The following is a 25,237-nucleotide window of genomic DNA, read 5'->3' on the forward strand; positions in this document are numbered from 1 at the left end:
AAACCAAAAGAAAGGATTGAGAAGCAAAAACCCTGCCTTTTTTTTTTCTTCAAGAGGAAACTGTAAGAATACATAAAAGGCAAAATTGGCTACTTGAAATCCAAGAGTGGTTTTAATGTATTGGCCGAGAAAAATAAACTGCAAAGTTCTGTGAGGTCTTCTAAAAATTTACAAGAAAAACTGATGGGCAGTTCTAATCAGACTTGGATGTTATCTTCCCCCCCTTTTTAAAAACGACAACATATACAGTCCCACAAAATACAATATAAACTTTTTTTTTTTTTTTTTTTTTTTTTATCTTGACTGCCAGAGACGTTCCTTTGTGGTGCCTTCTGGTAACCAAATGGTTGGGCAAAACCCACAGCTGGTCTTCATTTCTTCAGGGGCTGGTAAACAGAGGCATTGGGATCGAGTCCAGAGGGGCTGGTCTCCACAAATTTGGAAGAGTAGTGGGGGGAAACGGGGCTCAGGGGGCTGGTGGCGGCACTGTACGTTATGCTGGGCATGACGGCCATGACTTCAGCTATCTTCTGTTTAAGGTCCTTGATTTCCTGGTCTTTCTGAAGAATTTGTCCTGGAAGATCAAAGAGCCACCATTAGTGAGAAGGGAGGGCTCCTCTAACACGATGCCCTTGTCGTGGGCCAGTCCCAAGTGCATTCCGCTCCAGCTCTGCCGGTCTGTAAGGGTAGGAACTTTTCCTGTTAAGGGCCAAATAGTAAATATTTTACGCATTATGAGCCACAGACTGTCTTTGTTGTTTTTTTTTTTTTTTAACTTGGAGAAATACAAAAACCATTCTTAGCCCATGGGTGGTGCAAGAACAGGCAGCAGGCCACATGTGGCCTGTGGGCCATGGTTTTGCAGGTTTTTGAAAAGGGACTCTTGTTTATGTAGGTGTGACAAGCAAACAGGTCACTTCCAGGAGCCACGTTCTGAGCACGGCAGCGGCCTACGGCAGCCTGAGAAGGTGGTGATTTTGCACTTATGGCTGCACCTCTTGAGCTGGACTATTTTTCTGGGAGGCTGGATATCTGAGTGTCAGCCCCAGGCACAGAGAACAACTGAGGCTGCAGTCAGTCCCAGCAGCCTCCGCCTCCAGGTGCTCTGACAGAAGATACACGAGGCTCTACAGCGGCTGCACCGGGGGCCCCCCCCCGACTCAGCGTACTCGCCCCTGCCTCTTGGCATCGTGCCCCGGCTGGATGCTTGCACAACATTGCAGCACACCCTCCCTCGCTATGCTTAGTTTCTAGATCCGACCAACTCTTGCCTGCCTTGGGCCGCTTCCCTTTCCATGCTTCTCCTGCTCTCTCTGTGTTCACTCTTGAGGTTTCCACTTACTCATGTGGCTTTCCCTGACCCTCCCTTCTAAATCAGACCCCACCCTGCACCCCAATTCCTAGATTCTCAACACACCCTACACTTGCCTTTTTGTCACTTTCTTCTAATAAGGATAATAATTACAGTAGCTGGGGCGCCTGGGTGGCTCAGTCATTAAGTGTCTGCCTTCGGCTCAGGTCATGATCCCAGGGTCCTGGGATCGAGCCCCGCATCGGGCTCTCTGCTCTGCAGGAAGCCTGCTTCTCCCTCTCCCGCTCCCCCTGCTTGTGTTCCCTCTCTAGCTGTGTTTCTCTCTGTCAAATAAATAAATAAGACCTTTAAAAAAAAATAATTACAGTAGCTAACACACATGAAGCCAGGTACCATTCTAAGTGTTTACATAGACTTATTTATTCAGCACAATGACCCTATATGACATGGGAATTATCATCATCATCATCCATTTTATAGAGGAGGAAACTGAGGCAGAGAGAGGTTGAATGACAGAGCCAGGATCCGGCTCTATGCGGTCTGGCTCCAGAGTCCTCACTCCTTTGTACGGCCTTCTTCCGTCTCTTGTAACTACTCATCTGGTGATGACTCATGTCCCTCATTTCTCCAGTGGTTTATGAGCTCCATGAGGGCAGAAACCGTGTCTACATCTTTATTCACTGCTAGATCCCTAGTGCCCGGCCCAGAAGAAAGCTGAGGCTCTGCAAGTTATGTATCTTGCCCAAAGTCATTCAGTTATTAAGAGGTAGAGCAAGACTTAAACCCAGCACCAGTGTTCCAAAGCCCGTGTCATTTCCATCATGCTTTGAAGTTCCCTGGTCTACCTGGGGAAGAACACTTAGGAGTAGCCCCTCAGAAATTTAAATGCTTAAAAAAAAAAAAAGAGGTTGCATTTGAGTTGCACTCATTTTGATTCCTATGGAAGAGGGTAATGTATCTGAAATGTTAAGAGAGCACGGTGGCACGTTTTTAAAAAGAATGTAAGAGAGATGAAAGTCATTTTGGAACTGGGATGAAGCAAATGATATTGAAAGTAGGAAGCAGAAAAGCAACAAGGGGTTTGATTTGAATTACAAAGTTGGATCCTTATTAGAATATTCTGAGCTTGACAGTGGAGGGAAGTAGTGGGGAAGGCAGCAGAGCCATGGAAAGGAACTGCCCCCTGACTGCCTTCATGTCCCCTCGGCTACAAGTAAGCATCAAATAGCCTCCTTCCCTTTGAACAAAATAAGCCTCAGATGAATAAAATACCTAACAGCGTCTGAGAGATGAGCCACCGTATCTTTTTTTTTTTTTCAGGCAGATTTGAGTTTGATTTTTTTAATCAGCAACATGCAAACATTCCCAGAGCTTTGGAAAAGGCAGTTCTCTTTGCTTTTTTTGTCACTTTACAGGAATTCCTGAGCTGACAAGGAAGGGCAGGCTGCGCTGGTGAGCCAAACTCCCCTCGGCTAGCCCGCAACCAGGTGCTCCTCACTCCGGGGGCTAGCTCCTCCAAGTGGACAAATCCAAGTCAATGAAACGAGTCAGAGAGGGGTGGCTACTTCTCAGCAAGCTGAGCCAGGAGGGCAAAAAAGCCAGTGTATGGTCAGGAGTTCAGCTTGAAAGCAGAATTCCCAGGAACCTTCTTTTTAAATGCTTTCCCCTGAGTCCACAGTAATCCGCCTGACCCTCAGCCTGCTCTTCTTCTTGCTCTACCCCGGCGCCAACCCAAGCCACTCCTACGGTTCCGTTCACTTCTCACAACTTCTATATTTCTCCCCTCTCCCGGGGTTTGGGCCTCTCTCTGGGGTTTAGACCCTAAATTCCCACTGACTGATGACAATCTTCCACCTGGCCGTCAGGAAGCCACTCCAAATCAGAACATCTCCAACCAAACTCCTTCTCTCTTCTCATCCTTCGAATCTGTCCTGCTGTTTTTTCCCTTTGCTCCTGGGAACTCTATCCTCCCACACCCCTCGGGTGCCTGCACTTCCCTTCACGCCCTGCCCAGACCATCCACCCCCAAGCCTCACCTCTTAGACAAAAGCCAGTGACCGCTTCCTCACAGGCCCCTCTTCGTCCACCCAATCTCACCTTCAAATCCATCTTTCACATTGCTATTCCAAAATGATGGCCAGAACACGTTACCCCTTCCTCCTGAAAATCTAGGGAATACATTCTCTAGCATGGCTTCATTTATGGTTCTCCTAATCTCCCATGTCCTCCAGCTGGAAGCCACTGGACTGCTCACCTGGACATTCCCAGCATTTCTTGCCTTGGCTTAAGGATTCCCTCAGGTGACAACGTTCTTCCCTGCCACTCTCTGTTCTCAGAATTCATCCTTCAAAGCCCACTCCATGTCCCCTCCCTCATGAAGCCACCCTTGATCTCTGCTCTGGCCTTTCAAGCCCTCCTACTTCTACCTAAAGGCAGCAGGCCTTTCTGCTTGGCTTGCCCAAGTGCAGTAATTCTTACAGGGTCCGCAGGGTCCAAACCAGCTTCGTGATAATACTAACACATCATTTGCCTTCTTCACACTCATTCCTTCCCGGGGGTAAGTGGAGTCTTCCAAAAACAACATGCAAGTAAAATTACAACAGACTGAATGTAGAAACAGAGATGAGAACTGAAGTATCTTCTATTGAGTCAGAAATTAGAGAGATTTGCTCAATGTAAAACAATGCCATTTTTCTCAAATTTTTTTGGTTTTGGAAAATATAGTTATTTTTCATAAAAAATATGTTGAGTTATATGTTTATTATGTTATTTTAAAGATAAATTAATACATGTTTTAAAGTTTTAATTTCTAATAGGTAAATAGTGATAGATATAACTCACTTGGAAAAAATCTCCTTGGGGAACTCGGTAACTTTAACAGTGTAAAGGGGTCCCTAAGACCAAAAAGTTTGAGCCCCACTGCCGTAGTCAATCCCCCCACTAGACTGCATCTTGTTCATCTTTGTCTCCCCTTTAGCTTCTAGTACAATGCTTCAAATGCTCTTTAAGTACCTGTTGAAATATTCTTCTCCTTTTACTAAGTCCAAGTGTTTGAAAATATTTTCAGTAATCTATTGCTGGCTAATCAATTTCTTGGACAAAATCCAAATTGCTTTTCATCAGACTGTGTCATGCCTCTGTTCAGAAACCTTCCAAAGCTTTCCGAGTCCCTCAGAGTAAAATCCAAAGTTCCTCCCATGGGCTACCAAGTCTGGCGGAACGTGGCTCCCGCCAGTCTTGACTTGCTGACTTCCAACAACTCTGCCCATCCCTCAGGCTGTAGCCCCACCAGCTGCCAGGTGCTCCTTCCCCCTGAAGGGCTTTCCCCGCCAGACTGACATGGCTCACTCACTCTCTTACTTTCAGCCTCTGCTCAAATGCTCCCTATTCAAAGGCTCTTCCACCATCACCATGTGGAACCCGCGCCCCCACGGGGACACGCTCACGCATCCTGCCTGACACTGCTTCACTTCCATCCCCGCACCCATCAGCATCTGCTCCACTCTGTGCTTGCTTGTGGCTGCCTGTCCCCTCGGGGGACCTCACAGTGCCTGGCACACAGTAGGCCTCAGGAAAGACCTGCTGAGTGAACAGCCGGCTCTCTAGAGGCTGCTCATTTGTAACCACGCGGAGCCAGCTGCGGCTCGGAACACAGCTTCCGTGGCCTGGCCCAAGTGGTTTCTTCTGCTTCCAGGCCTCTCTGCCCCTTTCCCCCCTACACTGCTTCTTCACTGGGCTGACCCTTGCTCATCCAAAACCCAGCTCAGACATCAGTTCCCCTGGGAAACAGCCCTGTCGAACTCCCACACGGGCTTGGTCTCTGCTTCTCCCTCTGTTCCCACAACCTCGTACATACCGCAGCACCAGCACCTTTTGGTGGCTCTGCAGCGCTCTCTTTCTTCAACAACACCATGAGCTCCTTGAGCACAGAAACTCATACTCTTCTCTGGATGCCCTGCACTTGACATATTCTCACCTCAAAATATGTCTGCAAGATGAATTAATGTGATGATTCCTAAATATCAATGTTGGGCACTTCTCAAACCACTTAAAAAGAAAACTGAATGCCTTTGGCTCTGAGCTCTAAGGGATCTCTGCTCCCTGCGCCCCTGTGCATTCTTAGCCATACCACTTCATCTGGGGCCCGCAGCTCTCCTACCTTGGGCAATCTCGAGCTGTCGCTTTGCATCCCCCAGTGCAGAGAACAGGTCCAGCTTGATTCTCGTCTCTGCACTCAGACTGTTCTCCAGGTGCTGTGTTTTATCTTGCATGGCCGAGAGGGCTGACATTAACACCTCCGTGTCCTTCTCGTTTTCCTTATACTTCCGAAGCTCCTATCAACATCATCAAAGCAGCAAGATGTTACAAGATAGTTTTGGCATCGATGTCTACAAATTAGCCTGAAATCACAAATAAAATCCTGCTATTACTGACCTGGCCCCTAGAATACAGAATCCTGGTGTTTCATGGGTTAAGACCTCACCACTTAGATCCCTCTAAGTGCAAAATGTATTTATATAATGGTATGACATACAAAAATATTTTAGTAGATAAATTTGACTATGTTGGGCTGTTTCTAGTAACAACAGACTGTCTCCAAATGAAACACTTCTTACAAGCCTAATTCAGAAGAACCACAGAGAACTTGTTCCATGCTCCCAGATGCAAATGTTGCTGTGATCAAATTTGCCAAAACTCTACTCTCAACCTGCACTAAAAATTATAAAAGTGTTCATTATTTTGACAGGACGTACCGCAGAATAAGCCCACTTAAAACGTCTGGTAATGTAGCCCATATATATAATATATATCATATATTTATTTCATATTATATATCATATGTAACATATGATATATAATAATATATTTATTTAATATATAAAATATACATTTAATATATATTTTAATACATATTATATATGTGTGTGTGTATATATGTATATGTGTATATATATATATATACACATACAGGTATTTTAATTTTTTAAGAGAGAAATCCAAACATATTATAGAGAATTTAGAAATATATTAAAGTTCAAGGAAGAAAATGAAAATCACTCAATATCCTGACACTGTGAAAAACCATATATTTCCCTTTAGTATTTTATAAGCATATGTGTATCTTTTAGCATAAATGAAATCATACTATATGTAGTTTTGTATACAGTTTTTAAAAAACTCATATAATCTCAACGGTTCTTTGGAAATGTAATTTTTAATGGCTGTATAATATTCCTACTTACATGTATCATAATTTATGAAACAAATCTCCCTTTGTTAAGGTTTTTTTTTTCATTTATATACCATTATGATGAACATCTTCGTATATCAATCATTGATGAGATTTTTAAATATTTATCTTAAGCACGAGTTGTAAAATGGGAAATACTTAAAAAGTATATGACCCTTTCCAGAAAGTTATACTTCCACCAGCAATTATGAGGCCTGTTTCATTCATCCTCACCCAGGCTGATATTATTATTTAAAAACTCTTTGCTAATTTCACAAGAGAAAAGGGAAACAAAAGCAAAAATAAGCTACTGGGACTATACCAAAATAAAAAACTTTTACAAAATGGAAAGGCAACCTACTGAATGGAAGAAGATATTTGCAAATGATATATTCTGCAAAGGATTAATATCCAAAATATATAAAGAACTTATACAACCCAACACCAAAAAAAACAAATAATCTGATTAAAAATGGGCAGAGGATCTGAACAGACATTTTCCCAAAGAAGACATAAGATGGCCAACACATGAAAAGATGTTCAATAACACTAATCAGAAAAATGCAAATCAAAACCACAAAATCATCTCACACCTGTTAGAATGGCTATTATCAAAAAGACAAGAACTAACAAGTGTTGGTGAGGATGTGGAGAAAAGGGAACCCTTGTGCATTACTGGTGGGATTGCAAGCTGGTGCGGCCACAGAGGCTCCTCAAAAAATTAAAAGTAGAAATACCATATGATCCAGTAATTCCACTACTGGGTATTTACCCAAAGAAAACAAAAACACTAATTCCAAAAGAGATATGCATCCCCATGTCTATTGTAGCATTATTTACAATAACCAAGATATGGAAGCAACCTAAGTGTCCATTGAGAGATGAATGGATAAAGAAAATGAATACACACACACACACACACACACACACAATATTACTCAGCCATAAAAAAGAATAAGATCTTGCTATTTGTGACAACATGGATGGACCTAGAAGATACTATGCTAAGTGAAATAAGCCAGACAGAGAAAAACAAAGATACGATTTCACTGATATGTGGAATCTACAAAACAAAACAAAGGAACAAACAAACAAACAAAAGCAGAGACAGACTCAAAGATACAGAGAGTTGGTGGGGTGGGCAAAATGGGTGAGGGGGAGTGGGAGGTACAGGCTTCCAGTTACAGAATAAATAAGTCAAGGGGATAAAGGTACAGAATAGGGCACAGAGTCAATGGTACCGGAGCACCCTAGGGTTGTAGGGTGACAGACTCGCTCGGAGCAGAGCATGACATACAGAGCTGTGGAATTACTATGTTGTACACTTGCAACTAATGTAGCATTGTGTGCCAAATTTACTGCAATTAAAAAAAAAGAAACAGAAATTTCACAGGAGATAAATGATGTCTGATTTTAATCTACAGGTCTTTGGTGATTGATGAGGATATATTCTTATCAGCCATTTATTTTTCTTCTGTGAATTATTTTTTCATATTCTTTACATATTTTTCTGAATATCTGAGCTTTACTAAACAAATTTTATGAGCTACCTACCTATCAAGAGTATTAATTCCTTATATTTGTTCAATATCTGTACGCTCTGCCACTGATTTTTTTTTTTTTTTTTTGCTTTATGATTTCTTCCATTATTTTTGTTTAGAAAGTCTTTCCTGGTTGGGGTGCCCGGGTGGCTCAGTTGGTTAAGCAACTGCCTTCGGCTCGGGTCATGATCCCGGGGTCCTGGGATCAAGCCCCACATCAGGCTCCTGGCTCAGCGGGGAGCCTGCTTCTCCCTCTCCCTCTGCCTGCAGCTCTCCCTGCTTGTGCTCTCTCTGTCAAATAAATAAATAAAATCTTAAAAGAAAGTCTTTCCTGGTTTCAAGATAAAATTCTAGTTTAAAGTAAAATGCTTCTCTTTTCTGCCTATATTCAACTCCATCTGAAATTTCTTTTTGTATGGTATGAGATGAGCTTCTTTCTTTTTTAAGATTTATTTACTTATTTGAGAGAGAGGGATAGCAAGAGAGCACGAGCAGGAGGCAGAGGGAGAAGCAGGCTCCCCGCGGAGCAGGGAGCCTGAGGAGGGGCTCGATCCCAGGACCCTGGGACCATGACCTGAGCCGAAGGCAGACGCTCAACCAACTGAGATACCCAGGCGCCCCATGAGATGAGCTTCTAATTTTATTCTTTTTTTCTAGTTATCTAACTGTTCTGAAGCCTTTTTCTGACCAGTCCTCACTGTTCCCATCCATTTGTGCTGCTACTTTTACTGCAGACTTTAGGCTCTGTCTCTGGCTCTGTCCTACCCCACCGACTTGCCCATAATTCCCTACCAGTTCCATGTGATTCAAATTACTGTAACTTCATGGTATGTGACATCACTTTTAAATGTCCCTTTGGAGAACCAATGCCAAATACCGGGCTAAGATACACACCACCCAGCAGTTGTGTCCCCAGCACTGGCCGCTTTCCCCATCATGCACTGCTCAGAATTGCAATCTACAAGACTGAGAGCCATTCAGAACAGTCAATTCCCTGGCGATGGACAGAGGGTTAGGGCTAAGAAGAGATGCAAAAGCTCCAAAGCATACTAATCTAGCCTATAACCTGAAAAAGTGAAATGAATCTACAGTAGGTCAAATTCTGGTATAAACTGTGTCAAAAGACTGTCAACATTTCTGGTTGTATTAGAATCTGGCTAATTAAATACGACTTGAATGAGCTGGACAAGGCTAGAGCTTTTTTTTTTGTCATACAGAGATTTTCAGATGCAGTGGGATTTGGCCTATTATCAAAAGGCACCAACTCAAGGCTCCTGGGTGGCTCAGTCGGTTAAGCAAAACCATCTGCCTTCAGCTCAGGTCATGATCCCAGGGTCCTGGGATGGAGCCCCGAGTCAGGTTCCCTGCTCAGTGGGGAGTCTGCTTCTCCCTTTCCTTCTGTGTACTTGTGTTCTCTCTCTCTCAAATAAATAAAACAAAATCTACATAAAACAAAAAGACACCACCTCCACATCACAACACTGAGCACACAGCTAACAGAAGGAGAATCCAAGTAGGAGAAAGTTTTTTGTGCTCCCCATACCTGAACTTTCAGTTCTAGTTCTCTGATCTGGTCTTCTTTCACCTTCATGTCCATCGTGAGCTTCTTGCCCTCTGCTTCTAATTCTCTGATCCGATTCCGTAAGGTTTCGGTGCACTCCCCCCTTTTGCAAAAGAAGAGAAGGAAAGAAAGGGATTTAAAAGACCAGAGGTTTACTTAAGCTGCAAGATTGGTATTTCTCTTATACTCCAGAGTCTGTCCGGTTTTAGCTTTTGGCTCAGTCTGCTCATTCTCTGTTCTTTGATAATTTCAACAATGATCTGAAACAATTAATTGGGTATCTAATATGAACCAGGCACCAAGTGAGGTACTTTACCCATTCTGCCTTCTTTGCAAGGGTAGGATATATTGTCCCATTTTCCAGAGAAGAAAACTAAGACTACACAGATATAATACCAGTCCAGCCTCACCTAGCTGGTAGGTCACAGAACTCCAGGGATAAGAACTGAGGCTTTCCAGCTTCCCAATGCAGCAAACTCCCCCCAAGCCACATGACCTGAGACAGTACCCGGGAGCTGAGCAAGAAACTGGATGTGTACTATCTCCAGCAGGGGGCAGTGAGCTAAAACATTTTTCACTTTTGAGGGTCTATGCCTTGGAAAGTTCACCTTTCTTGAGTCATGAAGTTGCCAGAGCGTTAGGTTGCTTCTCAGGGCTGTAAGAAGGACAAACTAAAAAAGATGATGGCAATAGCCAGTCCAAAGCTGATTAACCGTTTAGGTTTCAGAAACAGCTAGATGGAGAAGGTAGGTGTCTTCTGCCTACCAAAAAGGAAGTCCAGTGAGGGACTTACACCTTGAGATTTACTTGAGAATAAAAACTGCCTCTACCTAAGTGATGGTAAACAAGGACCATCAAAGGATAAGATCAAAACAAATAAGCTTGACTGGAAGCCAAAGGGAGTCAGGGAAGAGATTAAAACCAATGTACTGATTCTCAGGCATAAGATACTGAACAATATGGTTAAGGAACTGTCATATCCTCCTCAGTGGACTTTTTTTCAGGTTAGGAGGTGCTGGATGAATTAAGGACAGCACAGGTCACACACGGATGACTGTTCAGAAAAATCTCCTGCAAGCCTAAGTGTGCTTCAGAAACATGTGCTTTTTACTAAGAGGTCTGTGCTTACAAATCTTTAAAGGAATGAACAAACAAAACCCCCACATCCTAGGCAGGCTAGTGAAGTGTCTTGTGAGTCTGTCTGGATGCTGATGGGCCAAGTGAGCTCAGCCATCTGCACTCCAGAGTTGGCTGGGGGAGGCAGGAGCCCAGAGGAAGAAAGAGTTCTCTCTGGCTGTTATTTCCTTAAACGTGAAATGATGATCCACCAGTTCTTCTACCAATGCCAGAACCCAAAAGAAGGCTTTTAACATGCCACATACAAAAAAAAAAAAAAACAACAAAACTTAAGAATTACAGTAGAATTATATGATATCGAGGGTGCCTGGGTGGCTCAGTCAGTTAAGCATCTGCCTTCAGCTAAGGTCATGATCCCAGGGTCCTGGGATCGAGTCCCACATCGGGCTCCCTGCTCAGCAGGGTGCCTGCTTCTCCCTCTGCTCAGGTGCTCTCTCAAATAAATAAAGTATTTTTTAAAAAGAATTATATTATATCGATACAAATTACGATAAAAATTTAAAATGAAATCAATCATAATGTAACCTCACTCTGCAACTATAAAACCATAACTGACCCCCACCACACAGATGGACTTCGCTAGTCAAACAAAACAAAACAAAACAAAACAAAACACAAAGAAAAGAAAAAGCCATAAAGTGAAGGCTCTTAAGCCTCTTAAGGATCTTCCCTCCTTGCTGGAATTCAGTTTCTGGAATACTTGAATACTTTTCAATGGCATAGAAGTAGTCCCCAATTCCCAACCCTCCACAAATTCAACGATGTCTAATAATGACTTATGGTTTTGTTTTTTTCATCTTTTCCAGCTCATGTGACAGTCTGCTGATACCTGACAAAGACAGGAGCAGTCAGTCAGTCCATACAAAGGACTTGGGCAACCAAGATTCTCCTTTCTTCTATTTTAAGATAAAAACTTCAGAAACACATACACCTGAGAGTAGAGAGTAAAGACAGTTCTATAAAGGGCATGAAATTCCAGACTGGAATCTCTCCAAGTGTTTAGTAGTTGTTGGCCACACAGAAAGTGACCGGAAACCCTTTTATGAGCAGCACTTTGCCTCCTGGGTGTGGGAGGCATGGTGACGCCCTCATCCCGCTCCCTAGATGAGGTCACTGAGGGACGAAGCTGTTACAAGACCGCGCAAGTTGAACGGCTTTGGCCATCTCAGGAAACAGTACTTGGTGGCAACCTATCAGTGCGTGATGGTTGTATTTCAACCCTGCCCGAGGCCTCAAACTCCCATGCTGGTCTTGGGTCTTGGTGCAAGGCAGGCCCACCTCAGATGCAGCGCCAGGAGCGGGGTGGGGGGTCGGGGGGGGTCGGGTTGTGGGACGAGCAGCACAGACATACCTAGACGCGGCAGCAAATGCAACGGCCCGGGCAGCAGTAGCTTCTTCCAACTTCTTCCTTTTTTTCTCCTCCATTAATTGCTTTTCTACAAAACTTCGGGCTTCCTGCTCAGCTTTTAGCTTTTTCTCCAACTGGCTGATATTTTGTTTGTCTTTTTGCTTCATTTGCACAGCATTATGTAATCTATATGGAAATGATTATCATACAGAGTTTCATCATCAGAAATGCCCACTAGAAACCCTAGAGAAACGTGGCTCCTCTTTTGAACAGCAAATCATAAATGTCAGCTTCCAGAGTGCCCAGGAGAAACATATTGTCGTTATTTAACAATTCCTAAACACCAACAAGCTGCCTAACAACATACAGAATAAGACCTAGCCTTTGCCCTACTATGGTAAGCAATCTACAGAAGGCGATCCAGGAAAAAAGGATAAAACAAGTTTCTCTCAGAGGGAAAGACAGCTGTACAACTAATTCTAGTTGTGCCCCAAAGCACCGTGAGAGAACCAGAGTAGATCAAAGAACTACCGATGGAACCAGCCCCACAGAAGCCAAGGTAAAGGGTGGGATGGGGAAGGTTTCTCTTTGCCTGAATACTGTCATGCTGCAGCCTTCCTTTTCCAGCTGTGAGACGTTTTCTCAAAGTACCCCAAAATAGACCCCGGAGTTAAGAGTCACAAGGTGCTTAATTTCAGATAGAAATTTCAGCCATATTCCCTTCCCTGCCTACTACCACCCCCAGCTTTCTATATCAGTACAAGGTGAGTTCATCTCAGAATATCAGCGTAAGGTGAGATACCCTCTGTCAGTGCGAGCCATCACGTGTGCACGTCAGAAGCAATGGAGAAGTTACGTGCTTATAATGCTCTAGCTTTGAGTTGTGTTCCTCAAGCATGTTGAAGGACTCTTCTTTCAATGGGGAAAGCCCAGAGCCTATCATAGTAATCATTACCCCAGGCGCACACTGCTGAGAGATTAAAAAAAAAAAAAAAAGATCGATATTGAGTCAAGAAGTAATTCCAGGATGAATCAATGGGAAGCATAAACAAATTCACATGGAAGAGCTGGCTTTTGGCTTGCCTCTTCAAATAAAATCAAAGTTCAATGTCAGTTTTTAGTTCCAGATATCAATAAATAGAGTCTTTTCCTCTGGAAACTTTCATTCAAAGGAGGATTTTCAAATTGTGGCAGAACGACTGCTCGTCAGTTTTACTTATAGTATCACAAAAGCTCAATGACTATTTTAAACTAAGAGAAGAACTCAATAAATGAAAAAAGAAAGAACAGTAATATTAATAAACTGTTGCGATGAAACAAGTTTTTATAGATTTTTGTAACATGTTGAATATCTGGTACTACATTAAAAATTTTAAACATTTCATTTAAAACCCCCTCTGCCAGGTCCCTTTGTCATCACATCTTTTGCTCCAGTCCCTGGAAGCCACAGGAACAGTGAGGTCACTTGGCTCGCAACCAAAGGCCCACAAGGTGCACGTACTTGTTCTGCAGCAGCTCGTTCTCCTGCCGGAGCTGGCCCATTTCAGAGCGGATCCCCCGCTCGGTGCTGGAGAGGGAGCTGATCTGACTGCGGAGCTCCTGTTCGACTTGTCTGCTGGCCTGCAGGTCGGCCTTTAACTTTTTAATGTCTTGTTCCAGCCTAGGAGAAGGAGAAATGTGGCATTTTCATCATCAGGGAAAGGACACCCACAGGGCTCTGCGGGAGACCCTGGCTGAAGTCCAAGACTTGCTGGGGGCGGGGTGGGGGGGCCCCCGCAAAAGACCCCTCTGGCAGCTCCGGCCAACACCACGACTCCCTCCCGTCTGCAACTGGCTTTTCACTGAGTGCTGCTTTCTGCCTGCGTCCCCACCTCTTCCCACCGCCAGAGAGTAACCTGATTTCCTCCGCGTGTTGTGAGCACCAACAGCTGAGGTGCTTGTGAATTCCTGAGCTGCTAATAAAGGAGGGACAGGCAGAGAGAGGGTGGCTAAAGGCGTGGGAACCCCAACACATACACACCCCCACACACCCCCACCCCGGTGACTCTCCTACGCCTCTCAGCAAGGGAGATGTATTAGCAACGGCCCGCTCACGCCCCACTGGCTCTGAGGTATCCTGATACACCGGAGTTTACCGTCTCAAGATTCCCTTCCACCGCCGGCCTGGAGAAGAGGAGTGTCTAAGGCAGGCTCGGAAATTGCTAGCATTCTTGCTACACGACGTTCACACCTCTAGTGACTGTGACAGAAGAGCTCATTCGACTCAACAACAGTGCAAATAGGAACAAATGACATGCTCTGAGAATCGTAAGAAAACTCCATCTGTGAACTGAAGCCTATCTTTTCTCTTCAGTTCCTTAACCTCTGTTCCATCTATTTTCTTTTAAAACAGTAACAGCTCCATTTTAAGCGCTATGTTTTGGGGAACTATTATATGCGCAGGTAGGACTGAAAAGGGTCAATAGAAAGTATAAAATCCAGACTCTCTTCATGAGAGGGCTTTATAATTTCACTAGAGGCCCACAAATGGCGACTTAAAGTGGTGAGACTGTAGCACGAGGAAGACCGGATTGAATACACGTGAGAAGGAATAACAACTAATACTTAATGAGGACTTATGGGCCCCGTACTGTTTGTTCTACAGGCCAACGGTATGAACTCATTTAGTCTGCACAATTGTGGGCCAGGTAACAATTGGTTACTCCCATTCTTACAGATGAAGAGGTCTAGATTCAGGAAAGGCTCCAGCCTTCCAGAGCCCACTCTCTTCCCCAGCAGGCTGGGCCGTGGCTATGTCACCCACAGCGGGGGAGGGGGAGAGGTGCCACAGGAGCTCCGACAAGAGAAGGTGGGAATTAGGTTGGGCCTGTAAGGTTGGGCAGGATTTGAAGAAGAAGGGGAGGAGGGGGCAATCTAAACAAGGTGACAACATGCTCAAAAGCTCAAAAAAGTAAGGACAGCCACAGATATTTGGGCACGGAACAATCAGCCTGGCCTCTGAGGAAGCCGTGTCCTCTGGGAGCTGAATGAGAAAGGGCAGAATGGGTCTGGTGGATGCGACTGTGGAGAGCACTGAAGGTCAGGCCAAGGATGGCTGCAGGTGGGCCTGAGGAGGTATGCTTTCTGATAAACAGGCAGGCAAAAGTCAGTAGGCTCTGATGAGACCCTATGCATGTCGTGAATCCAACATACCAACAGAACCGAGATTTCTGGAGGGCAGTGGTCACCCCTCCTCGGAACTGCCAGCCCCATAGACTTCAGTCCTTACAGACATGTTTTATTAAGCCCTAAGTCCCCAGGGCCCACCACAGTGAACAACACTTACTAAATATATGTTGTCTGGCCTCCCTTGGAAAATCAAAGAGAGGCTTTATTTACTGATCTACCTTTAGTCAACTGAAACAAAATCTCAAAAACAAAAAGGCATAACACATCGATGGTCATTTCCCAGGCACCGTAGCCTGTCCCCCTCCCTGTCCAGGGCCCAGGAACAGACAAGAGACCGTATTCCAGAAGCACTGCCATGTCTCCTGACATAGCTCACTCCCCAGGGAAGGGTCACAAGTCGACATCACGCCACACTTTCCCTATTGCCAGGGTTATTCCAGTTGAATGCACTCCCAGAACTGCTCTAAACAATTACAGACTGGCATTTGTACTATCCCCACACCACCCCTCATTCACCCGAAGTAACCCAAGGGATATTTTCCAAAGCAGGTTGATGCTGTTAGGTTATCCCCATTAAGAAGTTTGGCTGAAAAACATGTTAGGTTATTTATCTTTCTGGAGAAGCTGATTTCACAGTCTGAGGGTTGAATTTTTAGTAGAAAGGGTGAGCTTAAAGATGAGAATAGGGACTTAGCATGGTTTATAATGGGGTTTAGGACCAGGATTCTAGATTCAGCTCTGGTGCCAAGTCCACGACCCTGGGCAAGGCATGTAACCTTCCAAAACTCAGTTTCCCCATTGTAGGCTAATGACCTCTAAAGTTCCTCCCAGCTCGGTCTAGGGTTTCTAGGCCTGACACACTTACTGCTGGCTGCTGATCTGCTTCCTCAGATTAGCAACCTAAGCTGTATCATATGTGGAGGCCCAGGAATCAAGTTCCATACAACCAGCCGGCTGGGGCAAAACACTGCCACAGTTGGGAATGAAAGAAAAATGAAATCTGCAGAGGCTAGATGTCAATAATTTTGCAGTTATTATTTTGCAGTTATTATTTAATCTATAAGGGCCAATTTTCCTACCCTGAACTAAGAATAATGACAATATTCTGAATGAAACTTTAGAGCTCCTTGAAAAATGTAAAAACTCAAAGACTTAATGCAATTATGAGAACAAAAAGTACAAAGTATCTTGAGTGTAACTTCTGGAGACTGCAGAACCCTGAACAAAAATATACTTTCTTAGGTAGGATTGTGAAATTTTGTCAAAGACAATACAACAAAAATAGAACGACGTGGTTACCAGGGTTATGAAAATTCGTAAGATTTGTGCCCTTTCGTGAACGTGTGTTACACTTCAATAAAAAGCTTATTTTAAAAATAAAATAACCTAATTTCACAAGACAGAGAAGTAAAATTAAAATGCTTCAGGATTTTCATAACTGCCATTAATTTTGTGAAACTCTGAATTACTGTTCCCCAAACAGCTGAGGCAAACTGGGGAGCTAACACTGGCATCCCCAGTTGAAGAAACACCAATCTGGGGGAACACTGCATGGTGACACACAAGATAACTTCAAGTGCTAAATGGAAAACTCTCAGGAATTTTAAAAACGTATAAGGGGCAATTATGCATTGTCTCCCAGAGAAAGCATTAATTTAACCTTGCATGTTCACTATATTTTAAATCTTTCCGGAGGTAGGTGGTAAAATGATTTACAATCCCTTATTAGATCTATTTTTTATTGCAAAAATGACACCCAGTCCAGGTTAAACACTGCATACAACAACAGAAACAACAGAAAAGTAAAAATATAGAATGGAAATGTCAGTAATTCGGGGTGCCTGGGTGGCTCAGTTGTTAAGCATCTGCCTTCAGCTCAGGTTATGGTCCCGGGGTCCTGGGATCAAGCCCCACATCGGGCTCCCTGCTCTGCGGGAAGCCTGCTTCTCCCTCTCCCTCTCCCCCTGCTGTGTTCCCTCTTTCACTGTGTCTCTCTCTGTCAAATAAATATATAAAATCTCTAAAAAAAGAAAAGGAAAGAAAAGGTCAGTAATTCTTAATCCTCTCATTCAGACAGAAGCACTCACTAGTCACATTTGGTTTACTTCTGCATGCGTCTTCTTTCTCTTTCTTCGTATGTGTATTTTTTAATATTGGTGAGAGAGTACCACATATGCAGTTTGCATATTGTACACACCTTTCCGCACCATCAGAAATTGTTCTGTTTTGTTTTCTTAAGTAGGCTTCGTGCCAATGCAGGGCTTGAACTGACAACCCTGAGATCAAGAGCCGCGTGCTTTACTAACGACTGAGCCAGCCAGGTGCCCCTAGAAAATTTTCATAAATAATTTAATTGCTGCGTAATATTCCACTGTATGGATGCACTACACAATCCTATTTTCTAAGATATATTTCAATTTTTGCATATGTGCAACAGAAAAATGTACACAAGTTTTAAAAAAAGAATTATGTGAATTAGTAAATTGAATTGAACCAAGCCAGTCAAAGTGCCAGGAACATTTATTAGACAAATAACTACTGCTTGTCTTAATGGTGTTACTTAACCCTTTGGTGCTGAAGGTCAATACTTCCTAGATAAAATGCAGATATATAATCTATTGGTGTGAGGCACCAAGAAGTACTGATTAAATGGTGTTAGAGGTTAATGCAAAATCTTCAAATGTATTCATGGGATTTTATTAAAATGTCAATAGCTATAATCTGAATCAGCAGCGAGTGGTCAGGAAGAAAATGAGGCAGAAGTAACAGTTTATAACCCTTAGAACCGATTTCTGTAAATAGGGATCAAAAGGAAGGAGGAAAGAAAATGCATCCACAAGCTCAGACCCCTTTTATCAGAGCTAAATCCTACTCTCTTCCCTACACAAAAGGTGAAGGCATAAAAGGGAATTTTACTCCAGAAGAACTACACTCTCATCCCCAAAAAAAGAAAAGAAAAAAGAAATTGGGCCAGACAGATCTTAACCAACTTGGTAAGGCTCAGGAAGGAAGTAAATGCACTTCCTGCTTGCCCAACTCCTGTGGAACCAGTTTTCACCCTTACAAAGTCTGCCCAATGCTGTTACCACTTGGGATCCAGACAGAGCCCCTGGCAAAGCTAGAGTCTGTGTGCCTAACCAATATGTCCACTTGTGCCCAATTAGACAAGCTAAGGTTGTAACCAACCCAAAATGTTACCTATGAGGTCCAGACACCTTTCCTAGCCACTTTTATTAATAATTTTAAAAGACAGCACCCTACTTGTAACCTGTGAAGCAAGCTCTGACCCCCAGCAGACTACCTCACTCACGGGGGTGGGGTCATTCAGAGCAGCCCTTCCTCAAGCCATCACAGCCTTCAAAGCCCAATTAACTGTCAAGGTGAGGATCCCTCTTACCTGCTCCAAACCTGAACTCTATCTCATTTTCTCCCTCATCCCACTCAATTAGGGTAAGCAATCATATGAATGTTTGATAATTATTTAATATCAAGAGGAAAGATTTACATTTTAATAAGGGGTAATCTCCTAGATGACCAAAAGAATGAAGCTCAAATGTTAGTCTCCCAGGCAGGCTAAGGAGCAAAAGTATCTCTGAGTATCTTGAAGTACATACACCTGGTAGTAAAACAAAGTACAGTATTCAAGTGTCAGCTTTTAGTTGAAAGGGGTATTGTTTTGAAGTATCTGAAAAGGTAGGGAGATATTTGTGTCTAAATGTTTGTAATCCATATCTTCTGTGAATTACTTGAATTACAGCCCACAGTACTATGACTTCACTGAAGGTGTACAATGGGTACTGCCAATAACTTCAGGGTTTTATAAAAGCCTGAGGCTTTATGAGGCTTGACTGATAGCTCAGAAAACTTCAAGGCTTTGGGGCAGTAAATTTCCCTAGGAAGTTAAGTCTGCAAAAAAGAAGGAGATCTTATTTCAGCCAGGACTTCACCTAGGGATGACTAGGTTCCCCAAATACTCTATGAGTCACACTCTATACCCACTCCAGAAAACTACCTAAGTGTATATTTCTAGAGCTGCTGGTTTGACCCCATGAACCCATCAGAAAGATGAGGAGCCTCAGCTCTGCTGGTTATCTCTGAACCCTAAAGAGCTAGTGACCGAGGGGCGCCTGGGTGGGTCAGTTGGTTAAGCGACTGCCTTCGGCTCAGGTCATGATCCTGGAGTCCCGGGATCGAGTCCCGCATCGGGCTCCCTGCTCGGCAGGGAGTCTGCTTCTCCCTCTGACCCTCCCTCCTCTCATGTGCTCTCTCTCTCTCTCTCAAATAAATAAATAAATCTTTAAAAAAAAAAAAAAGAGCTAGTGACCAAGAGGCTATAGGCTCTGCAAGACAACACAGAACTGGAAATAACAAGTGTCAGCAAGGATGTGGAGAAAAGGCAACCCTCATGCACTGTTGCTGGGAATGTAAATTCGTGCAGCCACTCTGGAAAACAGTATGGAGGCTCCTCAAAAAACTAACAACAGAAGTACCGTAGGATCTAGTAATTCCACTTTGGATATTCATCTGAAGAAAACGATAACACTAATTTGAAAAGATATATGCACCCTATGTTTACTGCAGTGTTATTTACAATAGCCAAGATACGGAAGCAACCTAAATGTCTATCTGACGACAGATGAAAGGATAAAGATGTGGTTGGTATATATACACACAATGGAATACTGATCAGCCATAAGAAAAGAATGAGATCTTGCCACTCACGACAACATGGATAGACCTAGAAGGTATTATGCTAAGTGAAATAAGCCAAAGACAAATACCATATGATTTCACTTATATGTGGAATCTAAAAAACAAACAAATGAACAAACAAAAAGCAACAAAAAAGAGAGAAACAGACTCATAATATTGAGCACAAACTGGTGGTTGCCAAAGGGTAGAAGGTGGGTGAAATAGGTGAAGGGGATTAAGAGGTACACGCTTCCAGTTATAAAATAAATAAGTCAGAGGGATAAAAAGTATAGCACAGGGCATATAATCAATAATACCACAATACACTTATCACAGTGAGCATTTCATAATTATATACTATGTAGTACACCTGAGACTAATGTCAACTATACTTCAATTATAAAAAAAAATACAACCTGGGATGCCTGGGTGGCTCATTCAGTTGTCTGCCTTCAGCTCAGGTTATGATCCCAGGGTCCTGGGATGGAGTCCCACATTGGGCTCCTTGCTCAGCGGGGAGTCTGCTTCTCCCTCTTACTCTCCCTCTGTTATCTCCCTCTCTCTCTCTCTCAAATAAATAAAATCTTTTATTTATTTGAGAGAGAGAGACACAGCGAGAGAGGGAACACGAGCAGGGGGAGTGGGAGAGGGAGAAGCAGGCTTCCTGCAGAGCAGGGAGCCCGATGTGGGGCTCGATCCCAGGACCCTGGGATCATGACCTGAGCCGAAGGCAGACGCTTAACGACTGAGCCACCCAGGCGCCCAAATAAAGAAAATCTTAAAAAAATACAACTTACAATGCTCCTTGCTCTGTAAGAAAAGGGGCTTTGGGAGATCATCTCCAAATTATACAGCCAAGTGACTGAAAGATGGATGCTTCTAACAAACCCGTCACACCACCCAAAATTACCTACTCCTTGTTTCCAGACATCTTCTGCCTTTAATTATACCACCCCGTTGGGGAGGAATGGCCCCCAATTTTCAAATCGTACTCTTCAAGGCCCAGTGAAAAAATAAAAACAAAAACTAAAACTCTCCACCATGAGGTACTGATCTCCAGGGCCCAAAGTTCTCTCTCCCTCCAAAATATGAAAGCCCTAGGGGCGCCTGGGTGGCTCAGTCGTTAAGTGTCTGCCTTCGGCTCAGGTCATGATCCCGGGGTCCTGGGATCGAGCCCCGCATCGGGCTCCCTGCTCTGCGGGAAGCCTGTTTCTCCCTCTCCTGCTCCCCCTGCTTGTGTTCCTGCTGTCGCTGTGTCTCTCTGTCAAAGAAATTAATAAAATCTTTAAAAAAAAACAAAACAAAATATGAAAGCCCTTCCTGTTGGTGCTTCGTTTGGCACTAAACCACTGCCCTAGGCTGTTTTTTAATTTGTTTTGGTTTTTAACCTTTTCCTGTGTATGTATCTTATTTCTACAACTACTATACATTCTCTGAAGCCAGGGACTGACTGTGCTATAAAATTAGAAGCTGGAACTGTACTTCTGAAGTTTCTTCCAATCCTTACAGGCCACTGTCTCCAACCCTCACTCTTTGTCCATCTCCCCAGTGCTAAGAACAGGGTGAGGTCTACCTACAGCAGACCGTCAGATTCTTAGTTTAATAGTGGCTGAAGGAGACAGGGGTAAATGGGTGTCTGCTTATCAAGAAGGCAGGTGTACATGAAAAGAATGAATGAAGAGCAACTGCTTCATCTTGGTAAGGACCTAATTCCATTAGGAAATGCCCTGGTATACATTAATCATACGAGACAAGACTTGTTTAGGGCCACCCAGCTGTCTGTGCAGAACATCGAGCTCATACATTAAAGCTCTGTCCCCAGAAGAAATAGTATTTACCCTCTCCACCAACTCCTTCCCCTCCCCCACTTCCAGGTCGTTCTCACTGGCAGGAAGGGCAGCATGGGACATGCACATAAAAACCCGAATGCATCTCATCTTCAGTAAGGCTTACACTAACTTGAAGCTGCCCCAGCATCTTCTACAGACCACATCTTTGGAAACAGTGAAATGAAGCTGCCTCAGGTCTCACTGTGGTCACTACACTTGCTACTAGACACACCACCCAAAATTACCTACTCAAAAAATAAGCAACAGCTTGATGATTACTAAGTAAAACCATATTACAAAGTACCTTATGTCTCTGCTCCTTAATCTGTCAAACACAAAAGGTAAACACATTCATTTTCACCAAGAATGCAAAGAAAGAAAAGGAATCCTAGAGGGATTCACATAACTGGTCATATAGGGAAATAGAGAAACTGACTTCTTGAAACCCTTCAAGAATAAAGCTATGAGTGCTACGACTAGTATTTTTAATAAGGTCCTTAAAGGATGTGGTCAGATTTGATAGTTTGTATCAAAAGTCTTTAAAATGTTCATATCTATTGATGCATCTCACTCCCTGACATTCATTCAGGGAACTGGAGACATACACAAAGACTTATGTAACAGTGTGTCTGTTGCAGCATTATTTCTAATAAGAAAGAAATCAGAAACACTTAAATATTCAACAGAAGACTGGCTAATTGTATATTCACGTGTCTGACACACAACCATTAAGAAATCATTAAGGAAGAGTATTTGATGACACAGGAGAATGCTCACGATATAGTCAGTGATAAGGCAAGTTACAAAACATTATACATAGTATGAGCTCCATTTGTAAAAAGAATATGTATGTATGCAAGAGAAAAAAGACTGACAGGATATATATTAAGATAGTGGCTATCTCTTCTTGATCTTCAAAACTGGATATAATCAACATGTAGAACTTATTTTTAACATTTTATTATACACACACATACCCAATAGAATATTACTCAGCCACAAAAGAATGAAATCTTGCCATCTGCAACCACATGGATGGAGCTAAAGAGTATTATGCTAAGCAAAATAAGTCAGAGAAAGACAAATACCGTATGATTTCATTCATATGTGAAATTTAAGAAACAAAACAAATGAGCAAGGTGGGGGGAATGAGAGAGGGGCAAACCAAGAATCAGACTCTTAACTATAAGAGAAGAAACTGACGGTTACCAGAGGGAAGGGGGCTGGGGGGAGGGACTAAAGACGTGATAGGGATCAAGGAGTGCAGCAGTCATGGGGAGCACCAGCTCTTGTATGGATGTGTTGAATCGCTATATTGTACACCCGAAACTAATACCACACTGTATGTTAACTGACTGGAATTTAAATGAAAACTTCAAAAAAATAAAATAAAAGAGGAGGCTGTAACCTGCTTTCCATGGTTTTTCAATGTTCACTGTTACTCTTAGATTTGCCCATGTCATAGGTCAGTTTCAGAGTAATCTGAAAGCCTTAGGGAAAGTCCAACTCTTTCACTTTATAAACTTTTTAGGTCACTCCAGAAAAGGGGGAATTTAACCTTCTGGAGTAGAGAATGCCTCCCTTCCTGAATCTACATCAACTACTTCCCATTCATCAGTTCCTATCAAAACAATAGTTTTTCTAAATCTAGACTCTAGAGCTACAATTTATTGCCCCGGTCTGGCTCCCTCTGGAAAGGGGAGAGCAGACATTGTTCTGACATCAGGCTTCACGGTATACACACATCATAAGGGATGGTGCTGGGAGGTCAGACTCAAAACCAGCTGGCCTGTGAAGTCTGAGTAACCAGCATCCAGGTCCTGAATTTTGGTGTATTTTATGCTCCCAAAACACAGTAGAGGAACATCTTGGTGTGGAAGAAGTCACCAGTCCTAGGCACTGGAGGGCTAGGCAGCTCTCTACTGCATGGTTTGAGGAATACCGGAGATCCACATCCGCCTTCTCACCACAAGGCTTGCTGCCCCCTCTCCCTCTATGTGCTCTGAAAGCCTCACAGTCGGGTGTGAGCATTCAATTAGACTGGGGTGGTCTTTGACTAGGGTGGGGGTGGGGGGGACATCGTCAGCAGGTGCATGTTTTCCAGGAATGCCACAAACTGAAGGAAAGGAGAAGGCAAAAAAAGTCCCATTAATACATGGCGGATTCGTTCATGGGATTTACCAGATATTTCCTAACAGAAAAGTCCTTCCTCTAGGAGTCAAATTTTGATTGGTGGGGCCAGGAGGTGGGAGGGAACAAAATACAAGAATAACAGGAAGGGTCAGGTGCAGAGGTTCCAAACTGTAAGTCAATTCGGCCCAGAAACCTGTTTTGTTTGACCCTCCTCGACTTTATAACTGGGAGATTTGACACAGATATCTATCTTTGGCATCTCTTCAAAACCTCAGAAGATTTAGCAACACTAGGCCTGCCATTCTCCATGGTGACAACTGGCTGTCCCACTGGAAGGGTATGTGCTCCCAGACTCCCAGGGGCCAGGTGCAGAAGTGAATGCAAATGATGGCACCCTGGCTGCCCCGGTTCGTGCCTGTGCCCTGTCCTGCTCCTGCAGGCGTCAAGTCTGTAACACCAGCTCTTGGGTGGGGGGGTGGGGCGGGGGTCACAAGGGCAACAGTCTTTTCCAGTTCATTATTCTGCCTTTCTTTTTCCAATCTGTTACAATGCTCTACCAAGAGAGGTGAAATGTACCTTATGAGACAGAAGAGCTGTCATTCTTCCCAGAAAAGAGAAACTAAAACTTGTTCTAGTTCTGAGCGTCCTGGCTGGCTAGGAAAAAGGTCTCAGAGATTTGCCAATACTCAATGCCCACACGGGCTGTCAAAGGATTCAAACAGCTAGTTTCTAAATGACAGAGTGAGTAACATTTAAAGAATATAGTTCCTTTTCCCTGGAGTACCTCCCCCTTCAGGGAATCCACCGCTAATCCCCTTAGCTGGAAATCTCAATTCATTATGTGCCAGCAGGGGTACTGACTCAGAATTTAACACAAGGTTTTATAGTAGTTCCTTCTAAATTCTAGAGAGGAAACTTTCCAATTGTCTAACTAGAAATCCCTGTTTTGTTAGAATAAACTCTTAGTACTCAACATAAAAATGTTTCTAACATGGACTCCCTGCCCCAAATAATTTGTGTTATTTCATAGTTCAGTTACCCATACAATATAATTATCTTCTTTGATCACCTGGATATGCAGACATTAGGTAAACTGCTGACTTAAATTCACTGATGCCTAGTTTCTCAAGAGCTACATGGTTTTCAAGTCACAAACTAGCCCTGTTTAAGTATAAAATTATCATGCTTCTATTACCACATTTATATCTCAGAATATTATAGTTTTAAATCACTGCAATGGTTAATATAAACTTGGAATATATTGTGAATTAATGTAAACAGAACAA

At 43.3% G+C, this 25,237-nt stretch overlaps 1 protein-coding gene across 1 annotated transcript in view; it reads right to left on the reverse strand.

Moving 5' to 3' along the window:
* Positions 1–90: 90 nt before the first annotated feature.
* MACO1 (macoilin 1) overlaps positions 91–25,237 on the reverse strand; it is a 57,979-nt gene continuing 32,832 nt past the window's right edge. Inside the window, exons 7-11 of the mRNA XM_028113895.2 lie at positions 13,631–13,789; positions 12,133–12,315; positions 9,627–9,747; positions 5,472–5,646; positions 91–574 (exon numbers count right to left, since the gene is read on the reverse strand). Of these exons, the coding sequence (XP_027969696.1) occupies positions 372–574; positions 5,472–5,646; positions 9,627–9,747; positions 12,133–12,315; positions 13,631–13,789 (841 nt within the window). The 3' untranslated portion in view covers positions 91–371. The remainder of the gene's footprint in view (positions 575–5,471; positions 5,647–9,626; positions 9,748–12,132; positions 12,316–13,630; positions 13,790–25,237) is intronic.

The sequence above is a fragment of the Eumetopias jubatus genome, unplaced genomic scaffold (genome assembly GCF_037043125.1).
Source record: "Eumetopias jubatus isolate StellerSeaLion01/CBP00866 unplaced genomic scaffold, mEumJub1_p1.0 scaffold_4, whole genome shotgun sequence".
In the NCBI taxonomy this organism is placed as follows: Eukaryota; Metazoa; Chordata; class Mammalia; order Carnivora; family Otariidae; genus Eumetopias; species Eumetopias jubatus.